Source organism: Bactrocera tryoni, chromosome 1 (genome assembly GCF_016617805.1).
Source record: "Bactrocera tryoni isolate S06 chromosome 1, CSIRO_BtryS06_freeze2, whole genome shotgun sequence".
NCBI classification, from domain to species: domain Eukaryota; kingdom Metazoa; phylum Arthropoda; class Insecta; order Diptera; family Tephritidae; genus Bactrocera; species Bactrocera tryoni.
Window position 1 is genome coordinate 38,719,777 of NC_052499.1, and position 20,593 is coordinate 38,740,369.

The 20,593-nt window shown below is 37.1% G+C and overlaps 1 protein-coding gene across 2 annotated transcripts in view; it reads right to left on the reverse strand.

Moving 5' to 3' along the window:
• Positions 1-17,233, reverse strand: part of LOC120781556 (dopamine receptor 1) — a 132,838-nt gene extending 115,605 nt beyond the window's left edge. For both annotated transcript variants that reach the window (XM_040113798.1, XM_040113788.1), the window contains exon 1: positions 16,467-17,233. In XM_040113798.1, coding sequence (XP_039969732.1) covers positions 16,467-16,793 — 327 coding nt within the window. In that variant the 5' untranslated portion in view covers positions 16,794-17,233. The remainder of the gene's footprint in view (positions 1-16,466) is intronic.
• Between the last annotated feature and the right edge of the window lie 3,360 nt (positions 17,234-20,593).

Here is a 20,593-nt window from a genome sequence, read left to right on the forward strand (position 1 = left end):
GTGTACTCAAGAGCATTTGCCATTCATTTGTTTGGTATGCAAATATTTCATTTCTAATAATCAAAGTGCAAACACGCACACACACACAGCAGCATATACGATGTATGACATATGTGCCTCACGTTGGCTGCATGACACTGCATTTAGTGTCTTTTGAGTTCTCTCGTTTGCAGCTTTTAACTGTCGCATGTGACCCTCACAAGTTCACAAAATATAATTAAATTAATTTCCACATTATTTGGATTTATGTGACATTAAATGAGTTTGACGAATTGCTCAGAGATTCAACTATTTCACCGCCAGCGATCACTCATGCGAGTAATATTTTATTCCTTTGTAGAAATTTGAATTTGTGGATTTAGTTTATTTGTAAATTGAAACATTTTCGAGATTATTTTTGGCATGCCAAAGTGTTTTTATTATACAAATACATATACTCGTATAAATCTGCCTTGGCACATTCATTAAAAAAGGAAAAACATTAACTTCGGTTGCCCCCTTCACAAATGAAGAAGTTTACATGCAAGAACTTTACTTTGATCCTTCAGTTGTATATGATATAGCGGTCCGATAAGAAAACTTTCCTCAAATATTGTAATGTGGACAATAATCCATGTCCATATTCGAGAAAATATCCTCTCAAATAAAAAAAACTTCATTCAAGAACTTGATTTAGCCGTCCCAACCTTCAGTTAAGCGACAGAGGTCCATTAATGGGGAATCATCCCTTGGCAAGAAGCCTTACACGGGAGCCTTAAGGGAGCACGGGTTATGCGATAGTAGTAGTGAAGATGGGTCCATCGCACAGGAGGAGTGGAAATTGTCTTTTCCACGGCTGGAATGAAAGAGGAGCTCTCCATTAACTTCAGTTTTAGGATATCGGATCAATGTAGCGTCCTTCAAGCGAGCGTTTATACTCATTTTGAGAATGTTGGCTGTGCACTGAAAGCTAGTCGAGGTGTGCATAAACTCGAAACAGCATAATGCTTCTTCAATATTAGACTTGCATAGGTAAATTTGGTATCCTCGCAAAACTAAAACGGCTGTGTAAACTGATGTTGAGCAATACCAAAAGCTCCGTCAGAATCGGAAAGGACCTCCCCGAGCCGTTCGATACCAAACGAGGTTTCAGACAAGGCGGTTTTCTATCTTGCGAATTTTTCAATCCAAATGTGCACAGCTGCTGGCGTATGTCGATTATATTGATATCATTGGACTCAACACCTGCGCCGTTAGTTTCACTTTCTCCAGACAGAATAAGGAAGCGAAGCAAATGGGTCTGTTAGTGAACGAGGGCACGAAACAAACAGTGTCGCACTTGCGACTTGACTCCCTCGTCGCTGTTGACAGTCATAACTTAGAAGTCGTAGATCATTTCGTCTATCTTGGAACCAGTAATAATAGCATCAACCATGTCAGCCTCGAAATCCAACACAGAATAGCTCTTGCCAACAAGGGCTACTTCGGACTGAGTAGGAGTAGTAAAGTCCACTCTCGACGAACAAAAACCAAACAATGACAATATTTGATGAGTCGACGTAACGAATTTTCGAGAGAACGGTTCTGCGAAAGATTTATAGTCCTTTGCGCGTTGGCAGTGGCGAATATCGCATATTATGGAACGGTGAGCTGTAGAGTTATACGAGGACATTTACATAATTCAGGGAATTAAGAGACAGGGGCTACGCTGGCTAGGTCATGCCGTCCGAATGGACGCTCTGAAAGTATTTGACGCAGTACTCGCCGGGGGAAGCAGAGGAGGAAGAAAGATCTCCACTCCTTTGCAGAGATCAGTCGGTAAAGGACCTGGCTGCACTTGGTATCTCGAATTAACGCCAAATTGCTAAAAGAAGAAACGATTGGCGCAATGTTGTTAATTCGGCTATTACCGCCGGAGCGGTATCTAAGTCATTGAAGAAGTAGAAGAAGATAGGTGACCGGTCGTAGGGCATTCGCCAATAACTGCAAAGAGAATGAACTTGTAAGGCAGGCAGACGTACTCCAAATTCATTTGTAAGCAGGTCGGTTTTCCAGTACTTGCTTGCATTTTATCGGAGGACAACAACCAGAACTTGTGCGAATGCGAGATTTTTCTAGTCCAGAGAAAACTCTCTCTGCAGTTGTAGTTGTTCTGACTGGACACTGCTCCAAAGGTTTACACTCAGTTTTGTCGAACGCATTTTGCTAGAACTGTGTAAAGGAAGGCGAAGTGGAATCATTTTGCAATTTACTCATCCGTTCACTGGCTTCTGTCAGATTGAGATTGAAATATTTAGTTAGCAGCTTTGGATTGATTTTAAAGTGCTATACAAGGTGGTTTTCAAAGTAAATAGGGCTTTTTGAATCCCTTTAATGGCGCCATCTATGTATATGCCGACTAGTGCGTTAGAATCTACTATATTTATTGATTTAGCAGTGAGAAGACATTTCATCAATTGGAAGTAAAGTTATTGCGTTTTAAGTATCAGTATGTTTGCGTTATCGGTGCGAAAATGAGCTTCGAACAAAGAGCCAACATTAAATTTTGTTTTAAAATTGGTAAAACTTTTCCCGAAACGTTTCAATTGATGAACAAGTTTGTGGCCATGATTACCTATCCCTTAGCAGAATGTATGAGTGGTTTCAACGTTTTCAAAATGGTCGTGAGGACATAAATGACGATAAACATGTGGGCCAAACAAAATCCGTGATCACCGGAAATTTCATCCGAACTGTGAGTGACTTCGTCAGAAATTCGATCCGATTTTCCGAAGTCATGGAAATGGAATTGAACATATCCAAAACATCGATTTATGGCATTTTGTCCGAACATTTGGGCTTACGAAAGGTGTGTGCACAGTTTGTTCCGCACAAATTGACTGACGACCAAAAATTGCTCAGAATCCAACATTCGAAGGACATCATTAAAGAGGTCATTGTGACCGATTATTCGACCAAAAATCACATTTTAGCCCTTAACCACTCCACCACTCCCCGTATTCACCTGAAATGACACCGTGCGACTTCTTCCTTTTCGGAAAAATGCATTTGCCTATGACAGGAAAGCGTTATGCACAAGTAGAGGCCATTCAAAAGACTTGCACCAGCATACTGGCTAAAACCCTCGTTCGACATGCTTTTGGACCGTGCAAAAAGCTATTCTGTGATTCGGAAAGGTTGTATCTTGAATAGTTTTTGAATGGCAGCATTTTAAAGAGCGACCGCTCGCAGGTAAGTACAAGGTCTGTCGCAAAAGAAACAGAACTTTTTAGATATAACTGTTTCTGGTGGCGCCACCTATTGGTGGGTATATGAAATAAAAAGTTTGATCTTTTGTTGACAATTCGTAAAAATTTTAAGACGCTGACTACAATCGATGTTATCGATCAAAAAGTGACAGCAGCTTTTGGTCATCGGTCGTAAAATGCATTTTGAACAAAGAGCAATATTAAATTTTTTTTCAAACTTGAGAAAACGTTTACTGAAACATGTCAAATGATGAAAAAAGTTTATGGTGACCAGTGCCTATCACGTACGCATGAGTGGTTTAAGCGATTCCAAGAAGGTGGTGAGGACCTCTGTGACGATCAGAAGTCGGTCGTCTTCAGAAGTTAAAAATAAAGACAATGCTGATTTGTTTTTACGATTCCGAGGGTATTGTACACCGAGAGTTCGTCACACCTGGCCAAACGATTAATGCTGTGTTTTACCTTGGTATGAAGCATCTTTTGTGACGCATTCGTCGTGCTCGATCACAATACCGTAAGGCAGGGTAATGGCGCCTGTTGCACGATAATGCACCGTATTATCGGTCGACGCTTGTCACTGATTTTTTGACAAAAAACTCCATATTAACCATTAATCACTCACCCTACTCACCTGATCTGACACCCTGTGATTTTTACCTATTTGGAAAACTTCATTTGCCCATGAAAGGACACTGGTTTCAGGACATTTCAGCTATCCAAAAGGCGACGACCGATATTCTCAAGAGAATTCCGAAAAATGATCTTAAACACTCATTTGAAATGCTAAATGACCGGGCTAAACGCTGTATCGAAGCACAAGGAAACTACTTTGAATAAAAAAATTTAACTTTTAGAAAATATTAATTTTTTTTTGTTTTTTTTTTTAACCGTCCTGTTTCTTTTGCGACAGACCTTGTATATGAAAATCAGATACTTTAAACTTTAAACACGTTTTGCTCGAAACGACATTTTTCAAAATTGCTAACATCAGAACTCAACGAGAAATTGACGGTACCACTTCAAATTGAAACTGGGTATTCTTGAATATTTTTACTATACATATAATGACCTACGATCGTTTTGATTGGTTGAAAATTGTCAATTAGGCATCAAAAAAACAAAAATTTTTATAACTAAAAGAAGACACTTTTTTCCGAACTACGCCATTTATTGAATTTTTGATATTTTTAAAAAATCTTCCTCATTCGGCCGGAATCATGTCAGTAATTGGGGATTTTTTTTTGGCACCTCCGAAAACAGCATATAACTTACTTTGCAATATTTTTATTGTTGTTATATTATTAAATTCGCCTAATTTAATAGCCTCTTAACTGTCTGAACCAATTTGTGGCAAGTGCAGAACGCTTCGTCAATCTATGAAGATCTAGTGATATACTCTGTGGAGATTGTGGGTTACATAGAGAATCTATTCATGTGAAATTGATCGTTTAGGATCAACCTAACTCAACCTGCTTAAAGTGTTACCACTTACTATTTTATAAGTAAATTTGTTCGTACAATTTTAAGTCAGTTTAATAAAAATGTATCTCGTGTTTTAAAAAATTTAAATTACCAAAGCTGATTCTAACTCTGCTTTGTGCATTTTATCATAACCTTCAGGTTACAGGTACATAGTTTTAAGGTGTTCTTTTGAACAAAATACAACGTCAAATCGCAATAAGGACGGCTAAATAACTTGAATTATTTTAATTAAATATCAGAGAAGTACAATGTAATCGATTCCATAGAAAATGTGACGTCAAATATGTTATTTATCTATACTTGTAATGTGTACCTCAAGATTCTACATCGAACTCTTTCATATATTGAATGCCAAACTAACTTTTTGCTGCTGAGTCTACTCATTGCAATTGAATAGTGTACAATTTCAAACATGTTATGCCATTAGACCACAGGAATCAGTTACTACTAATGCTCCGAACTCTTATTCAATAAAGCATGTCGGACAATAATGAGCAAATATAAATCTAATAACATAAGACGTTGAAGAAAATTCGAAAGAATGAAGTAGAATATAATACAGCTAACGCCTTATTTCGCAAGCACACGCTCACACAACACTGTGACAGACATATATATGTGTATACTATTTATTTATATATACATATATATATATATGTATTTGTACAATGATACAGACGCAGGTTCACTAACAACAATGGCAATCAAGCTCCCGAACTCGCAACAAACTGTAGGGCAATGAGCCGCTTGGGAGATTATTCGCTGCCGCTTTACCTTAAATACCAGCGTGCTGCAAAAGTTATTTTGACGGTTATCCGTTGGTATTTCATTTATTCGACTTTATTGGTATTTATTAAAATGGACGTGGCTCAGATGGAGGATGGAAATTAGTATAAAGCTATTTCGGACATTTATTATTATTTATTAAACTGGATAAAAACTAAGTAGAAAGCATAGTTATTTACATTTATAAATCGCTTTCTTTATATTGGAAAAAAATTTAAAACTGATTGCAGTTTCCTTTCCAATAGAAATTATTTGAATGACTATATGTAATATAAATTTAAATTATAACTTCAAACTTCCCAATTCATCATTTAACTATATTAAGAATTATTTTAAATTGCTCAAATACTGGAAATGAAAAAAATATTTCCACTTGATTTAAAGTGAATAATAAGCAACAGTTAAACTGTCTGCTCCGATATCGAAAAAAGTTATCAAATTCGAATGCCTTTCAAGCGTCAAAAGCAGTCACTTGTCTGTTGTGGTTGCAAATCAGTTTAATTCGTGTTTCATTCCATATATAATCGGCTTGTCCGGAAACCGCATTCACTTTTTCGTGCTTAAACACACACTCACACACATGCGCATCGCATGTTGAGTGCCATGCGAGCACGCGCCACGAATATTGTGCTCGTTATTAGTCGGCACAATGGCCACTAAGTTGTTGTAAGCCAGCATGCGTTTGTATGTATGTGTTTAATTATGAAGGTAAATTGGCAGTTGATGCCTTTAATTGTTACGTGTCAGCCGAATTGTGGCATATGTACAGGCTGGCCGCCGCAGCTTTCAACATGCGCCTTCTGAACGTGTGAAAATGCGTGTCTGTGTGTGTGAAGGTTTTTGCATGTCACTTGTAAAACAATGCCATTATTTCTCCCATCGTTGTGGCGAGCTGCTGTCGACATTTTGGTGCATATTTATGGGGCAGCTGTCAAAAGCGGCTGATCATTTTAAACCGCCGTACAGATATCTACGCATACACACGCGCACGTGTTGTATTATAAAGGCAATTTTTTGCGTCAAAATATATATTGCGATTTCGCGCTTAATTTCCATTATTTGCTGGTAATTGTTGTTCTTTGATATTTAATATTTTCATAATTTTTGTGGTTTGAATTAAATTTTGTTATTTGCATTTTTTTTGAGGTTAGCGGTTTTAAAATCTATCGATTGCAGCAGAATGTAAAGGAATGTAGCAGTTTCGTTTCATTGGCACATTGCTGCAATGCTGGAAGAGCTTAACAAATTAGAATTGCGGAAAACTCAAGTGGGTTAAAAGGCTTGCAGTTGAAATACCATTTAATCGGAGTTGCCACCATTTACAAATTTTAAGTAATTTAAAGTTAATTACCGATTAAATATTGACAATATCAAAATTAAACTGTAAGAGTTTATAATCGTGTAATTTTGAATTAGTGTTGCCACTTGTTTGAAATTTTTATTTCACGAAATTGTTACGATAAACCGAAATTGGCATCAAATTAAAGGGTTTTGCGATGTCTGTGGATTGGATTATCTAAATAAATATAGCGTTCATTCGAGAAGAGTCAGTATGGTTTTGTTCACTAATCTTGAATTGTAAAACTAATTTAAAGTCACACGAGTCGCTGCATTAATTAAAAGTTTTGCAATCAGATTTATAGCTGATAATTTTCAGATTTCTTTTTAATACCCTCAACCAGAAATATTAAGTACACCCCGATGTTTTTAACATCCAAAAGTCGAAGACCCTATAACCTATACCAAATGTATATTTGATTTAGCTATGTCTTGCATACGTTCTTTTCTGCCAAAGAAGCTGCTCATTGACTGACTGTGGAGTGTTTCAAAATGAGCCGATCACGAAACACTTCCAAGCAAATGATTGCGTGTTTTTGTGGAAAAACTGAACTTGTCACAACTGTTCCACTAGAAAAGCGCAGAATGGTAAATTCTGTGCAGCAAATCGTGAAAACCAACCGACTATGGACCACTCTTCACGACGAAAATGCCAGCTTCAAATATCGACTGAAACAACATATTTGCGAACTCAAACCATTGATTTGATGATGTAAAAGATAAACTAATGGGTCAACGTTTTTCGACACCTGAAGAGGCGGTTGATACGAACAAAAGTCATATTTTGGAGATGCCTCGATCAGAGTGGCAAAAGGGCTTCGACAATTTGTTCAAACGCATACAAAAGTGTGTAGATCTTAATGGAGAATATTTTGAAAAACAATAAAGCGATTTTTGACGTTTTATTCGTTTGTGTTCTCTAATCCTGAAATTTAAAGGCAACCTACGTATATCTTATTGTTTCGTTTTTATAAATCGAGTTAAGCAAATTTAAATACAATAATTGAATTTATAGATTCGCTATTTTTTACCAGCTTATTGATTTTATTCATCTGCATAAAACTTGTATATATGTTTGAAGTGTTTATTAATTGCCTTTTTACCCCTCGCAAACATGTGCTTAAACATGCTAATGAACGTTTTTGGCATTGAAAAAAATAATTTAGTTTTTGGCGCGAACTTGAATTTTAGTTATGCATCCACATTTTATTTTCATGTTTTGAATTTACAAATGTATTGCATTTGATACAAGTTGACATTTGATATGCATATTGCGAATATGAGTATCTATTTATCAATTATTGATTGAAGCAATCTTTTCACAATGAGACACTTTTTATTCAAAATTAATCTCTGTATTTGTATGTATATGTATGGGCAATTTGTATACCAATTTGATATGTAACAAGTAGGGAAGGGTTAAGTTCGGGTGTCACCGAACATTTTATACTCTCGCATGATAAAATGATAATCGAGATTTCATTATCCGTCATTTACATATTTTTCAAATACCGTATTTGTGTAAAGTTTTATTCCGCTATCATCATTGGTTCCTAATACATATACTCGTATTATACAGAGAAGGCATCAGATGGAATTCAAAATAGCGTTATATTGGAAGAAGGCATGTGAACCGATTTCACCCATATTTCGTACATGTCATCAGGGTGTTAAGGAAATATTATATACCGAATTTCATTGAAATCGGTCTAGTAGTTCCTGAGATATGGTTTTTGGTCCATAAGTGGGCGACGCCACGCCCATTTTCAATTAAAAAAAAAGCCTGGGTGCAGCTTCTTTCTGCAATTTCTTCCTTGAAATTTAGTGTTTCTGGCGTTTTTTGTTAGTCGGTTAACGCACTTTTAGTGATTTTCAACATAGCCTTTGTATAGGAGGTGGGCGTGGTTATTATCCGATTTCTTCCATTTTTGAACTGTATATGGAAATGCCTGAAGGAAACGACTCTATAGAGTTTAGTTGACATAGCTATAGTAGTTTCCGAGATATATACAAAAAACTTGGTAGGGGGCGGGGCCACGCCCACTTTTCCAAAAAAATTGCGTCCAAATATGCCCCTCCCTAATGCGATCCTTTGTGCCAAATTTCACTTTAATATGTATCTTTATTTATGGCTTAGTTATGACACCTTATAAGTTTTCGGTTTCCGCCATTTTGTGGGCGTGGCAGTGGGCCGATTTTGCCCATCTTCGAACTTAACCTTCTTATGGAGCCAAGGAATACGTGTACCAAGTTTCATCATGATATCTCAATTTTTACTCAAGTTACAGCTTGCACGGACGGACGGACGGACAGACAGACATCCGGATTTCGACTCTACTCGTCGCCCTGATCACTTTGGTATATAAAACCCTATATCTGACTCTTTTAGTTTTAGGACTTACAAACAACCGTTATGTGAACAAAACTATAATACTCTCCTTAGCAACATTGTTGCGAGAGTATAATTAATTATTTGAAGTGGATTGAGTTCACAACAAATCTGGAGGTCTGTGGACTACCCTTAAGATTAAGCAAGTAATCGAACCATCGTGGAGACTTGTTATTGTTTGTTGTTGAAAATAAATGTATCGGCAAATCTATATTTTAATTTATGAATTTATCTCTGTTGGAAAATGTGTTAGAAAGCAATATCCAAATATCCGCCAACAAGTCTGCTGAAGCAACTATCAGAGTAAATATTGAAAGTTAGTCAAGGGGGTTTTTAAAGGGATACTACACATAGACGGGACTGATCTGTTGTTTGTTCAGAAAATTAAACTTATCGAGGCAATCTGTTGTAACATTTCATACTTTAGTTAACCACAACAATCGATAACCAATTTAATTATATTTTTGAATTTTTGAATATACAGGGTCTGGCACTCGAAGTGCCGTTCGCGCAGCTGTCGCACTGGAATCAGCTGTTTATAAATTTGCTGAATGACAGCTCGGAGTGTTGTTCACAAGTGTACAAAAGCGTTTTGCCAAAAGTGAACGCAAAAAAAGTAATCAGTGATGGAATTCAAACCTAATAGTGTGATTGCTTTATATTTAGCAGGAAAATCACAGCCAGCAATTGTTCCCGAGCTCAAACACCTTAATGTGAATAAAGTTTTTGCTTATCGCACCATCACTCGTTACAATGATACTGGTAGCATCGCAAAACGCCATGGAGGTGGTTCGGAAAAAATCAAGCCTTACAAGTTCCAAAAGGCCCATGATCTCACACCGAAGCAGCAACAAGTAAGGCTTGAGAGAGCGAAGCAGTTGATTCGCTTGGCCGAAAGCGGTCAAATTCCGAACATTGTGTTTTCTGACGAAAACAAGTTTTAAATTCAGTAATTCGAAAATTCATAAAACGATAGGGTTTACTTGACCGACCGTTCATACGAGAATCTAAGTCATCGGTTGGCCACCAGGAGGCAGCACCTGCCACAAATAATAGTTTGGGCCGCTGTCACCGCAGATGGGCGCTCTCCAATTGTTTTTATCGAGCCTGGCGTCAAAGTAAATGCGACATATTATCGGGAAAGTATTCTGGAGGCTGCTTTGAAGCCGTGGGCAAACAAACATTTCGGTCGCAAACCGTGGACGTTTCAACAAGACTCAGCACCGTCTCACAAAGCGCGAGTGAACTTCATTATGACCACACATTGGCTGTCGAATTCACCAGATGCGAATCCAATGGATTATTCTCTCTGGGCCATTTTGGAGAGCAAAGTGCGAAGTAAAAAATACACCAGTCTCGAGATGCTGAAGAAAGCCATTGTCCGTTAGTGGGCCAAAATACCGACAAGTCACATTCGGGCAGCTTGCGATTCGTTTTTTGACCGTCTCAAGGCCATAGTTAAAGCAAAAGGTGGTCATATCGAGCAAAAGTGAATTGGTCCTGAATTTATGACTACATATTTTCACACATTTTTTACTTTAAAATAAATAAAAAATAATTTTCCAAACCAAATTTATGCTTTTTTTAATTGGTTCGAGTGCCGGACCCTGTAGAATGCAATGTATACCCGTTAAAAAATGAGCTTTCTCCTTATCGATGAAAGTTAGTGCCTTACAAAATACTTGCTGATTTCTGCCCAATTTAGTTAATGATGATTCTGTTGTTGCAAATCTGCTCCATTCCTGTTTGGCAAAGAACTTTTGCCAAAAGTATGGATATGAAATAAGAAGAATGATTGCATTGATTGCAGAAAGAGGTGACAAGTTACATATGATGGACTGCTATAGTTAAGAAGTCAGAGGTTATGTATTTTTGGTAAACCTTTCTCCGCCAATTGCATAATTTCAAGCATATTCGATTTGAAAAAATTCCGTCCCTTTTATGATAACTTAGTTTTTCTTAGTTTTTGAATGAATTTCCTGGCTCCAGTGCAATATTTAAAGAACAGAGTTCTTTCTATTTGGCCATCTGTTGTATGATAATTGACTCAAATGATTTAAAGGTAGGGAGAACTACGAAGCCAGTTAAATATTTGCTCCACAGTCTAAGCTATACTACTAGATAACATGGTGGCCTTAAATTCATTAATTTCTCTAAAATGGCGAGAAAGATTATATGTATAATAAAAAGAAAGTCCCTGTTATCGCCCGAGTAATAATAACAAAATTTTTTAAACATTTTTAAGTCATGTCAAACTTTTCAAATACTCCTTAAGTTTTTTTTAATCTTCTCTTTCAAAACACGCTAAATTTACCATGTTCAACTTTGCGCTTAAGCTATAAGAAGATGGGAGTTTTTGCAAATAAAGATCTTACGGCTTTATTGTACAGATTTTGTTGTCGATTTTATGGCTGCAAATACGATTTCTTTATTACCCCACATTCTGCAGAATGCACGCTGACTGGCAGTAAAAATAATTTAATGGCAACACTGGTGAATTGTAAAACTCAAGGAGAAATCTAACAATATGAGGTAATAGACAAAACTTTAGACAAATCCCGTAATGAAAAGTGAAACAATTACAACTCCAAAGATATTTAAAGATTTTTGGCTAAAGAGTGACTGATATATTTACCTAAGTACTGCATGCGTTTTTTCCGGCAACAATTATATTTTCTAAGAACTTTTTTGGAATTGTGAGACTATGAGGCCATAAAGATGTGTGTATAAATATTTATTAAAGTGTACAATCGTTGTTAGAATAGCTATAGATTAGGTACTGTTATTAGAAAGATGTATGTATGCAAATGCCCTTAAGTCAAATGTGATTATCTGTCTCATCAAATTGTCAAATTAAGAACTTTCTGAAACTATCTGATCCTACGCTATATAATAACTGATTCGTATACCTAATTAAAGAATCATTCAATCGAAGAGCAAACGAATAGCAGAGGAATGAACAAAGCCATAAAGAAACCAGCAACTAAAAGTAATGGACGTTCTGGCAAGAATTTCTATGGCGTTAATACTCACAGATAATTGCCTTTGATGTTGGGTGAATAGAGATCGAAACAGGTAGACCAGGCTAGATGCAAGTTTAGCACCTTAAGGTATTTCCCTGACTTTCATTCTTCCAAGTTGCAAGAGTATAAAAGGTTCAGTGTCAGCCGAACTTATCCCTTCCTCACATCTCTAATTTATCTTTCGTTTCGAATAGGTTTCAATCTACTACATATCTACTTCAATCACACTTTTCGACTTTCGAAATCGTCTGCACTGGTCTAATAGGCATATTTATGACAAGTATTGAACACGAGAAGACAAAAGTATAATAGAAAGCAGAAATTTGCACCAACCAAAACTAAAACTCATTCACTGATCAATTTTGAATATTTATTTAAAATCATTGAATCGTCCTATAGTTTATATTAACCAAAATTACCATAACGCAGATTCTGCTTTTCTGGCTGGTAATAAAAAATCTTAAATTATAAATACTAGTTTTAATGGAAAAATTTAAACAGTTTTTTATCATTAGGGCTATATGTTTTTTTTAAATTTATTTAAAAATTTCTTATATCTCTAAGAGCTAAAGGAATAAGATTCGTCTTCTCACATTTTGATGTTGAATAACATTGGCATTAACCAAGAAAGTTTTAAAAGCCACAATTTAGTATACTTCTTCCAATAATTCGTGAATAAGGACTTGACATTACAATACGACATCTAGTATTTGCAACAAAACTTCCATCCAATATAAAAAGAGGCGACATTCACTGAAAAAATTATTAGATTCGACTCCCATGTCAACATTTACGAGTTCAAGACATAATCTTGCTTTGTAGCCATGGTGTATTACCAGAAGAGACTGAAGTAGTCGATTGCACTTGTCGCATTGAAAATAAAGTGTAAATAAATTATATAGGCTGGGTATGGTAAATACAAATATCTCAAATAGTATCGTTTTCAATGAGATAAGGCTTTTTTCGGAGTTGGTCTTTTTATGGCCTCTATTTGATTTATACTTTAAATTTCAAAATATTGTTCAGAGGTGAAGCTTACTTTTGGTTGAATGGGTTAGTTACTAAATCATTTGAACTGGTGATAACCCACAAGTCATTGTTAAGACACCGCAACATCCTCAAAAAGCGCAGAGGGAATACTTGGTAGATATTTCTTTAAAAATGTAGCCGAATGTTAAAGTCAATGGGGAACGCTATAGAACGATGATTTGACTTTTTTCGTGAAGTTTTCAAGAGCTGTCACTCCATCCAGAGAAAACAACGGTTTGGTGTGGTTTGTGGGCCAATAGAGTCAGAGAACGTAACCGTCAACGGCGACTGTTATGGCGCCATAATAATTGACTATGAAATTTAAGCTCCTGGTCTCATCGGAATTTGGTATTAACAAGACGGCGCTACTTCCACACAACGCATCAATCAATGGATTTATTGAGAGGACACTTCGGTGAGCAGATAATTTCACTTTTTGGGTCGGTGGATTGTCTTATTATTAATAGAGTCTTTTTTACACTCTAACTCCTAATAAATTCTACAACCTTTACGATTGGTGGGGAGATTTTGATGACAATGACAGTACTTCAGTGGAGTTTCTTTATTTTTTGAACAAAGACACGAAAGGTAGTCTAGTCCACACTTAGTATGGCCGAACTCTTGACAACGATGACATGGTATTACATCCTTATATTTTCCAGATGGCTCACAGGATTGCTGAAGCGATTTTCGTCAGATACTTTTTTATTGACATCGGCTACTTAGAATTTTTTACTATTTGCATTCACAACATTTCGAACAATATGCCTCTTTCTCGCTAAGTATGGTTGATACGGTTCACAGAAGTTGAAAAATAAATATTTTTTATAACTATTCGGTGTGGCTTTCTTTTTTTAATTGTTTATCAACATTTTATTAATATCACTTACTAGGTAGTATAAAAATTGTTGGTGGTTTGTGAGAAACTTCAGCTGATGCTGAGTCTACTCTTTGCTTAGAGCTGTGTTCATTACTTTGACGTATACATCTAGTGCTGAAAATCGGTTAAAGTTGTTTGGCGCTTCATTCATCCTCTATTGTTGTTTAGTTAATTTAGGAGAATTAATGCTCATTAGCTTTGTTGCTTTAGCTTGATTTCAATATCATCCATAACTAAATTTTTATTGTTTTTTTCTTTTTAGTTCACCACGTCCGCTTTAAAAATATGGTATACTACTACGAGAAAAAATAAGAAGACCGTTTTCATAACGATTTACCTAACGGTTGTTTCTGACATCTACAACTAAACGAGATGACGAGACAACTTGTAATCCGGGTGGCTGTCTGCCTGTCCGTCCGTCCCTACGCCCGAGCAAACTGCAACTTGAGTAAAAATGAAGATAACTTGGTACATATTTTCCTTGGCCAAAAAGGAAGGCGGTTTTCGTAAATGGACTTAACTGGACGACCAAAAAGCCATTAAAAGAAAACCTGCAAAGGGCCATAACTAAGGAGTAAAATAATTTGGCACATGTGATCGCAGGAGCTAGGGGCTACAAATATTGAAAAATTGGCCATGGCCTCGCGCTAGGTTTAATGTACATACTTTCTATGCCACTGAAGCTACAAATTCACTTAGGATAAATCCCTTAAGCACTCGTAAAAATTATTCAACTCGGAAGATAACCTTGTCCACTCCCCATATAACGGTACTGTTTAAAACTACTAGAAGCGCAATAAATCCTTAACTAATTACACTAGAGAGATTAAGTTTTACCTTCGAGATGGTAGGAGTAGGCTTTATGAGGGCCAGTGTAAAAATTGGACAATGGGCGTGGCACCGCCCACTTTTTGGTGAAATCCCATATCTCGGAAACCGACCAACAGATTTCAACTAAATTTAGTACGTATAATTTTTCTAACATTCCTATATTAGAGTACGAAAATAGTCAAAATCGGACTACAACCACACATACTTGATTTTTTCACTTTGCAGTACACAAATCAAGAAGCAATTCTTTTAACGTGATAAAACTTTGCACTAATGATTTCCTTAAAGTATGCCACCTTATGACCAAATATTGTCCGAATCCAACCAAAACTATTCAAGCCCCCATATACCGGAAATGTGGACTCCGGTATCTATAGCTGACTTTTGACCAATAATATCGGTCATTGTGTGGGATATAGAACTAAAATTCATAGAATCTCCTTTTCCAATAATAGTATCTCTGTCTATTAAAAATGAGTTGAATCGGCTCATGTCAAAATTAGCGAACGTCTGGCTCACTTTACTCCATATAATTGGTGGTGGAATCTGAGCTACCTTAATAAAAACCATGGAACTTTTTTTTAGTATTTGACATGTCAATAGTAATTGGTTCTGGCAAACTCCCATATTTTCAATAACGAGATTTCTGCGACTTCGATTCTTGCAAGTTGCAAGAGCATAAAATATTCGGTTTCACCCAAACTGAGCCCCTCATTACCTGTTCAAAATGGATTTGATTCACAAACGAAACTAACGATGCAAATGCATTCCATCCATTAATACGTCGAAATTGACTTTCAAATATGTTAAATGTTTTTGTGTTTTTTCTAAGGGGCACACTTTGGCCAAAGTCGCATAAAAACGGCTTAGAACTTCCGCTTTCCAGATTTATGACGGTACAAAGGTTGTGCCTTGCATAAAAATCAGCGGATGGAAAATAAGTAGGGTTATAAAGCGTATGAATAAAAATGTAATATAATAACTTCAAATAAATCACAAAGAGAGGGATATTGAAACCCGAAGTAAGGAGTCGCTTTTACACACGTGCAACCAGTTGAGCAGATGAAGTTAATAAACTCACACTTTTCTTTTTCGGAACGAAAATAATAATACTCGTAATTTGAAATGGGAGTGGCGCCTGGTGCCCTTTTTTCCACGTGCCATTTTTCAGTTGTGATTTTACGACCGGAAACATACTACTTATGAAGGTACCATAATAAAATAGCCAAGCCGGTGCTGCTGCCACAGCACAGGTGCCAACTCGAGCAGATGTGTTGAGAATGAGCGAAAGAGGGCGCATAAATAAAATTTGCTTCTTATGTTCTTATTCTTCAGCCGGAAGGCAAGACGAATAGTAACCACACTGGCAGGCGGTGCGAATGAGTCGCAGGAGGAGCAAGAAAGTAAAGCTAGAATGTATTTGTGTATCGAGATACAGTCGTGTCTCCATAGGTCAAAGGTTAAATTTTGATGTAACTTACCGTTGTGCCTTCGTAGCCGTTTGTGAGCAGTTGAATGTCGATTTCAATGTCCAGATCCACTTTGGCGGTGGTCAACTGAAGCGGCAAATGATCGGCGCCGCCAGCAGCGCTCGCCGTCCCACTCGTCGCAACGTCGCTGCCGGCACCCATTATGTTGGCGACATTGCTGTAATTGCTGCTGCCCGTCGCTGTTGCTGCTGCGAGTGCCGTCGCTGCTGCCGTGGCTAAGGTGGTAACTGTTGTGGTAGTTGTTGTTGTTGTCACGGCAATGGCAGCAAGCGCAGCGACAGTGGAACCTGCAGCCGCGGACATTTTCCTCAACGGCATTTAGCGGCGTTTGAGGCTCTTGTGTGGGTGTGGAGCAGAAATGCTTGTGGATGGTATATGTGTGGGTTCTATTTACTTATGGTTGTAACAAGGTCAAACACACACTGTCGACAGGGGGTGGAATGCTGAAAGGCCAGAGGTAATGCTTCGAAACGCTGCGCTGCACTTGGACAATAAGTTTGCGGAATGGGTGGGAAATGTGTTCATATGCGTGCGTGAGTCTAAGTGTTGGACCACGGTACAGTTTTTACTCCCTACGGTGTTGCTGCATGTCTGTGCTTATGAACTCACTGGCCGGTAATACAATTAAAGCGCACATTTTCAACGGAAAAACTGAAATATCTTGCCACGTGTTCTGAATTATTTTCACACTCGCTGAAAAATCACAAAACTTTCACGCGATGAATGCACTCGTTGATTTTGTCTGCAAAGTGTACTTCTTCGTTCACCCGTTGCACATGCGTATCATGTATAATAATTCACCTTTGCTACAATTCACTTTAAGCATTTCACATTTCACATTTCATGCACATCTCCAACAGCTTTCAGGTTCACAATCGCAATAGGATTCACTTTAGCACTCATATTAGTTGTTGCAATTTTGGTGCGCTTTCACAATTCACTCAGTATATTATGGTTTCGTTCTTGAATATTAAATATTTGTTTTTAAAGTAGTTTGCTTTATTGTATTCACTTATTCACTTTCTATATATATATAATTTTTTATTTTTGTGTTTTAAAACTTTGCCTCTGAAAGACAAAAATAATAATAGTTTTTAGCTCTCTATGTATTTTCAAGCATTTATTACCATTATTATTACATCAATTTGAGTCTGAGGTTCCAGTTTCTTGTCTAAGGCTTAATAACTTATAACACATATATAATTAGAGTTTGAGCTTATGACTTACACTTTATAAAATATAACTTTTTTCATTGACTATATATAATATTTTTTCAAGATAACATATTTTTATTTGTGTGATAAGGAGGACATAACAGTATATCCTTCACGACCGTAAGTTTAATAAGAATCCTTCGTGATATCATGCGAAATATTTCCAAATCATACTATTAATATCTCCATACACATTGGGTTTTGCTCTATTATACCCCGCACAAGGTATGTGTTTGTTAAGTTAGTAACATCCAAAAGTATGGAAGGAACTAGATATTGAAACCGTTATTTTTTGAGAAATCGATCTGAAATTTTGCACACGTCCTTTTTCCTCAAGAAACTGATTATTTGTGGATTCGCCGATATGGGATTACTATAGCATATATGATGCCATACAATCTGGGCGATCAAAATCATGTCTGTGTATGAGAAACTATTCATTGTTTTCGAAGACACAGAACGTAAAAATTATTTCCCTATTTCAAATACTACATATGTAAGTGTTAACATAACTGTAATAAAATAAACAACAAAGCGGCGGGGGCCGATGCTATTCAAATACGGCGTCGAATAACTGATAGGGAGCTTGCATCAGTTTCTTTGTAGAATACGGTCGGATGAATGTATGCCCGGCGATTCGAATCTAAGTGTGCTCTGCCCAATCCACAAACAAGGAGATCCCAAAATCTGCGCCAACTACCGTTGGATAAGCCTCCGCAACGTCGCGTATAAGGTTCTATCGAGCGAATTGTGTGAAAGGCCACCGTCAACAAACTGATTGGACCTTATCAGTGTGGCTTTAGACCTTGCAAATCAACAACTAACCAGATATCACCATGCGCCAAATTTTGGAAATGACCCGTAAAAAGAGGATCTTCTAGCATTATTTCTTCGTCGATTTCAAAGCTCCTTTTCACAGCACGAAACGAGCTGCCTTTATGCCGCTATGTCTGAATTTGGTGTCGCCGCAAAACTAATAGGTACGGGAAGGACCTCTCCGAGCCGTTCGATACCAAAGATGGTTTCATACAAGGCGACTCCCTTTCGCGCGACTCCTTCAATCTGCTGCTGGAGAAAATAATTCGAGCTGCAGAACTCAATAGAGCAGGTACCATCTTCTATAAGAGTGTACAGCTGCTGGCGTATGCCGATTATATTGATATCATTGGCTTCAACACCCACACCGTTTGTTCTTCTTTCTCCAGACTGGATAATGAAGCAAAGCAAATGGGTCTGGTAGTGAACGAGGGCAAGACGAAATATCTCCTGTCATCAAACAAGCAGTCGTCGCACTCGCGACTTGGCTCCTACGTCACTGTTGACAGTCATAACTTCGAAATCGTTGATAACTAACAGCAATGTCAGTCTCGAAATCCAATGCAGAATAACTCTTGCCAACTGGTGCTACTTCGGACTAAGTAGGCAATTGAGAAGTAAAGTCCTCTTTCGACGAACAAAAACAAAACTCTACAAGTCACTCATCATCCCCGTCCTGAGACAGCGGCTACTGAGGCTAGGCCATGTCATCAGAATGGACGAATACGCTCCACCTCTAAAACAAGTCGACGCCGGGCCCGCCGAAGAAAGCAGAGGAATAGTGGACTTCCGCTCCGTTTTGAAAGACCACATGGAAAAGAACCTGGCTACACTTGAAATCTCTAATTGGCGCCAAACAGCGAAAAGAGCGCTGTTGTATACTTGACTTTAACCGCGTAAGCGCTGTCTACGCCAATAACGAAGAAGAAAAATGAATTTATGTAGATGATAACGCTTGCTTCGATAATTAGTGGATTGCTTATAAGCTCATCGGACTTTTATAAAATTTATATTACATACATATATCATTGTAGAATCAAAACTATTATAGTAATATACATATGTATGTACATATATTTGTAGTATGAATTTGAACATATTTGAATTAATATAAAGTATTCTTATTATATCTATAAGCAAGCAAACCAACCACTGTATCAGAATGAATAAAGTACCCGTAATTCACGTAGCGAGTAATTCGAGTTATACATTGGCTTCTACTTGTTCATTTTTCAAACAAAAACCGTACTATAGCGTTTTTCAACGTCACCAAACCCTGACAAATCTCGTTTTCGAAGAAGACAGAGCAGCGTTTCCGCATTTGTTTAAAATCTCAATGCCTCTTAATTCGAAAGCTTTAAAATTTTTTAAATATATTTGCCATTGTATTTCTACTCGTGCCGCAGTGTTAGTAGAACTTAGCAGTAAAATATTTGAATTCTTTAGCAGAATTTAATGAAGATAGATCTTTACCACTGACTGACTGCATTAAGCAGAAATCTAATTTCGTAATTGCGTAAATATTCTAGCAGTAAACTTGAATTAAAAAGAACGAATGAACTGAAAATACACATTTGCATGGTTTTGCTTTTTCCGCAAAAGTTTCCGCTCTTCGCGCAATTTCCGTTTTCGCTTTCCGCACTTTCACCAAATACTCGCCAAGTTTTATCGCATGCAATAGAAAACAACATGGAATTATTATTTTTTTGCTATTTCAATATTCACACAAACATTTGACCATACTAAATTTAGTCTCGGACTGAAAAATTACCATAAACCATCAGCTTTTTTTGTCAAAATAGGCACAAATTTATAAAAGCTAAAAAATTAGCTCTAGCAATATAGAATTCGAAAAAAATGTAATTTATACCGCCGAAAATAATTACGCATTTAAATTAATTTATTTGCTTCCCCCTAATAATTCGTGGGTTCCGGAAATAAATGCAAAAAACTTACGCTGAAGTGCGGCATATAATTTTCACTTTATTATGCCATTATCGTATTTGGCGTGTGGCTGATTACCTTTTCGCACACCATATCCGGAACGCTGCGATTGGCAACGAAAGATATGAAAAATTTTATCTGCCC